This window comes from Octopus bimaculoides, chromosome 11, assembly GCF_001194135.2.
Source record: "Octopus bimaculoides isolate UCB-OBI-ISO-001 chromosome 11, ASM119413v2, whole genome shotgun sequence".
Taxonomy (NCBI): domain Eukaryota; kingdom Metazoa; phylum Mollusca; class Cephalopoda; order Octopoda; family Octopodidae; genus Octopus; species Octopus bimaculoides.
This window is the reverse complement of record NC_068991.1, coordinates 42607608-42612394: the sequence shown is the minus strand read 5'-3', so window position 1 is coordinate 42612394 and position 4787 is coordinate 42607608. Positions and strand designations below refer to the sequence as shown.

At 34.3% G+C, this 4787-nt stretch overlaps 1 protein-coding gene across 1 annotated transcript in view; it reads left to right on the top strand.

The window, feature by feature from the left end:
- The first annotated feature begins 2366 nt into the window (after positions 1–2366).
- LOC106879675 (golgin subfamily A member 5) overlaps positions 2367–4787 on the top strand; it is a 34433-nt gene continuing 32012 nt past the window's right edge. The window contains exon 1 of the mRNA XM_014929347.2: positions 2367–2906. Within this exon, the coding sequence (XP_014784833.1) occupies positions 2396–2906 (511 nt within the window). The 5' untranslated portion in view covers positions 2367–2395. The remainder of the gene's footprint in view (positions 2907–4787) is intronic.

Below are 4787 nucleotides of genomic sequence, written 5' to 3'. Positions count from 1 at the left end.
ACTCCACACACACACAAAAGGAAAAGTTGATCTCAGCAGGATTTGAACTCCAAATGCAGAGAGCTGGAATGAATACCATAGAGCTTTTTCAATGATGCTCTCATGACTTTGCCAATTCACTGTCTTGTCATCATGATGTGACCCTTGGGAAAGAACACCTCTTCTTGCCATAATCTGTTCTGATTTTTTTTCTGTTGTCATACTATATTTTTTATTGAACCCTTTAGCATTCAGATTACTCTGTCAAATGTAATGCTTATTTATTCATATTGTTTTGTATTAATCACGCATTATATCATAGTTTTGAACTTTCAATGATACAATTGTTTATTTTTAGAATGTCAGTGTAGGGTTGTGAGAAGCTAGATATCGCCAGTTTGAATGTAAAACAGGTAGAATTTGGGCTGGGTGTGGCTGGTTTAAATGTTGAAGGTGAGAGTGAAGCTGCATTGTTATTTATTTGCTTCTTGAGCTAGCTCTTACCATCCTTCACTCTCTCCATACATTCTTGTTTCCACTATTCTTTTGCCCCTTATGCCACCCTGATACCTTGTCACCATCATCTTTATCCCTCTTTCTAGTTCTACACCAATTACTCCTACCTACACTTGTATAATGTGAGCATCAATGTATCTCCTCTACAGTTAGAAACCTCTTCTGGTCCCTTCCTTCATATTCTAATCCGGTGATTCTCAACCATTTTTTTACCTATGGACCCCATTGTTTACCATTTTATTCTGGTGGAACCTCATAGCCATTTGACTTCTAAAAACTAGTTTCGTAGATACTTCTTTCAAAATTCCTGTTTTGCTTTTCATTCATTAATATGTGTAGTTTGAACTAAAATACAACTGTGGGTCCCCAATTTACTATTTTGCTTGTGTCCCCCCCCCCCCATTTTATATGGACCCCAGTTGAAAACCACTATTTTACCCTTTTGTTACCTTGCATAAATCTGCCTCTCTCGCTATTGTAGTCTCACTCAGTTGATGAGGATCTTAGTCTTGTGATCTATATTGTGACCTCACTAGTGGTGGTGTCACAAAAAAAGCATTTAGTCTGCTCTGTAAGGTGACTAGCAATAAGAAGGGCATCAGCTGCAAAAGCCATACCAAAGTAGAGATTGGAACTCAATGCAGTTTTCTGATTTGCTGGATCTTATCAAATCATACAACTCACATCAATATGAGAAATCAAAAGATGATGATGCTGCTTCATATTGTATTAAAACATCCAGATTAGCTTTCTACTGTTACTGAAAAATCTATCACCTTGCAGAAAATATACAAATTCAGTCATTCCACTTAAATGTAGCAACTGAATCTGTTGATGATATAGCTGATAATTCCTTATCTAAAATACTTGGCACTGGAAGTTTTGGGTTATGATTTTTTCTGAGTTCAGCATTATTGTATGTCTGCATCTATAAAATGTGATGACTTGGATATGAGATGCATGTCTAAACATTATCCATTTATATTTCATATATTGATTGGGTATTTGTCCAGTTTAGTATTACATAAAATTCACTTTTGGGAACCTTTCACTTATCACCAAAGCAAATCTACCTATCACATTTTCATATTAGTTTGTCATCCTCATAAAAACTACTTTCGCAGTCAATTTTATACTTTCATTTCACACTCATCTACAATGTACACTTTTTTCAAAACCTATCTGAACACTTCTCACTTATGGTGCTGCCTTACTCAAACAAGTTTTGAATTTTGTAACTTTGGATAAAAGATAACACTGAGTAACATGATTTTTGTCCTTGGGCAACAACTGTTAGTTCTCATTTGCTTATCCCTAGAAAGTATGAAATATGGCTAATATTTCCTTCAAACTTTGTTTGTGTTATGAGATTTGTTAAGTCCCCAAAGAATCCCTCTCAATACATGGCTACGATGCTCCCCAACTACTCCTGCACTTATTGTCAGCCACTAAGGGACATGCTCAAGTGGTTACGGTCAAACAACTGATAAGCAAATCTGTGGTATTGAGCAGAATATTTGCTATAATGATATTTCTATTTCAGCGACTCAGCACTGAACCTGTCTGAAATATAATGGAAAATAAGTCAGTTTCAAAACATTGATGTCCAAGTGACAAAAGCAAAGCTTGAAGGGAATATTAGTCATTTCCTTTGATTTCTTGATAGAAGCAAATAGGAAATAATACTAACTGGCCAAAGACAAAAATAAAAAAAAATTTTGTTACACATTGTAATCAATAATAGTGTTAATAATTATTATGAACCAGAGTCAATCTTGATTGATTACATCTTTTGCCCAAATTTGGGGTCTTGTGTCTATGTTAAAATTCAATAATTATGATTTTGATGGTGATGGTGTCACATTAAAACATTTCATTTTCATATTTCAGCAGAAAGAAAATGTCATGGCTTTCTGACTTAACAGGGAAAGCAGAAGATTTCTTGAATCGAATTGATCAATCAGCAGCTGATGCGTTGACCAAAGACGAAGCTGCCAGGGCAAATAAACCAATTGCAAACAGCTATTATGCAAATTCCGAAAGCGGTCACTCTGGGAACACATGGGAGGCACCAAAAGTACCTTCTTTGTGGACTTCACATAGTGTTCCTTCCAATTTGAATGACATGAACAATTCAAACACAGATCTAAACAGTTCAATGGTGAGCACTCCATTGAAACAGAGTAAGAAGTTTTCAAATGCTGCATCGTCAAGCCCAACAAGAAACAGTAAAAAGAAAGACTCTGATGATGCTTTGTTTGAATTTCTCAATGAGACGAAGAAGATATCTTCAGGATCCAGTAACAAGCATTCACGACAATCCAGTATGTCATCCACAATTTCCAACCTTGTTCCATCACTGGAACCAAACGATGAGTTAAGTACATCAAATGGCTTTCACAATGAAAATGGTAGGTTGTATTTATATTAATAGTTTTGGAAAGTAATTTTTTTAAACCTATGTGAAAATATGTACAAATAGCTAATTATAGCACCAAAATATGGAATGCTTTACCTATAAACTTTTTCAATAGCTGTTAATGAGTATCAATCCATTTTTGGTGCTGACTGTAAGCATAATTTTCTAAACTGAAAATAATTTTTAGCATGTAATACATACCAATACACACACATGGCTTGGTTTAAATTCCTGGACTGGGCAATGCATTGTGTTCTTGAGCAAACCACTTCATTTCACATTGCCCCAATCTACTCAGCTGGCAAAAGTGAGTAATTCTGTGACAGAGTGGCGTCCCATCTGGGCTGGGAATTTATATGCCTGAAACCGAAAAACTGGCCCTGATGAGTCAGCATGACTTGAGAAGGTAACCATTACCTTTGCCTTACACACACATTTGTGTTTATCAATAGCCAGTAACTATATAACTATACCAACAAATCTATGTTGTTATGGATCAAAAGGGTGGTAATTTATGTTGGGATTCAGCAAATCCATTTGATACAAACTAAAGAGCCATGGTTTGGATCTATAAACTAAAATATGAATGCACCAAACCCATTTGCACATTTGTGTGTGCATTTATATATATATATATATATATATATATATTGTGTGTGTATATATATTATATGTATATTGTGTATATATATATATATATATGTATGTATGTATATTACAAAGATAAAATTAAATAGATACAATTGACAATCCAATAATTTATTTATATTTTAATTATTATAATATAATATACTATGAATATAAGATAACATAATGTAATATAACATAAACAATTATTAAAACATCAAAATGCCAACAGTTTATTTTTACTTACATACATTTTGTAATATATAAACAATTCCCTTATAAATAAGTCCCTTCAAAGGCAGAGTTTAAAAACATATATGGTGCAAGAGTAGCTGTGTAGTAAGAAGCTTGCTTCCCAACCTCATGGTTCCGGGTTCAGTCTCACTGCCTGGCACCTTGGGCAACTCCCTTCTACTAAGGCCTTGTGAATGAATTTGGTAGATGGAAACTGAAAGAAGCCCATTGTATATATATGTGTGTGTATGTATGTATTTGTGTGTCTGTTTGTCTCCCCACCATCACTTGACAACTGATGTTGGTGTGTTTATGTCCCTGTAACTATGCAGTTCGGCAAAAGAGACTGATAGAATAAGTACTAAGCTTATAAAGAATAAGTCCTGGGGCCAATTTGTTCAACTAAAGGGCTACTCCAGCATGGCCACAGTCATATGATGACTGAAACAAGTAAAAATGAGTGTATATATATATATATATATATATAAATTTAAGGAATGGAGAAAACGCATGTTATAATTGCATACTTTATTCCTACATATGTTTCAAAGGATTACAACCTGTGTGATCCATAGGGATCTGTGATATTAAAATTGTAACCTTCTCTTCAGGGAATGCATGGGAATCATCTTAAACGTAAGACATTGCGACCGAGTATGAAAACAATAGATGGATAAGGTTATGACGTGATTCACTTGAAAAAAACCGTTAGAAAATTGCACACATATGGGTATATTTGTATAGGCATGGGTATGTATGTGCATATGTGTAAATGTGGACGTATGTGTGTATACGTGTGTGTGTGTGTATATATATATATACATACACATATATATATGTGTATGTATATATATATATACACACACACACACGTATACACACATACGTCCACATTTACACATATGCACATACATACCCATGCCTATACAAATATACCCATATGTGTGCAATTTTCTAACGGTTTTTTTCAAGTGAATCACGTCATAACCTTATCCATCTATTGTTTTCATAC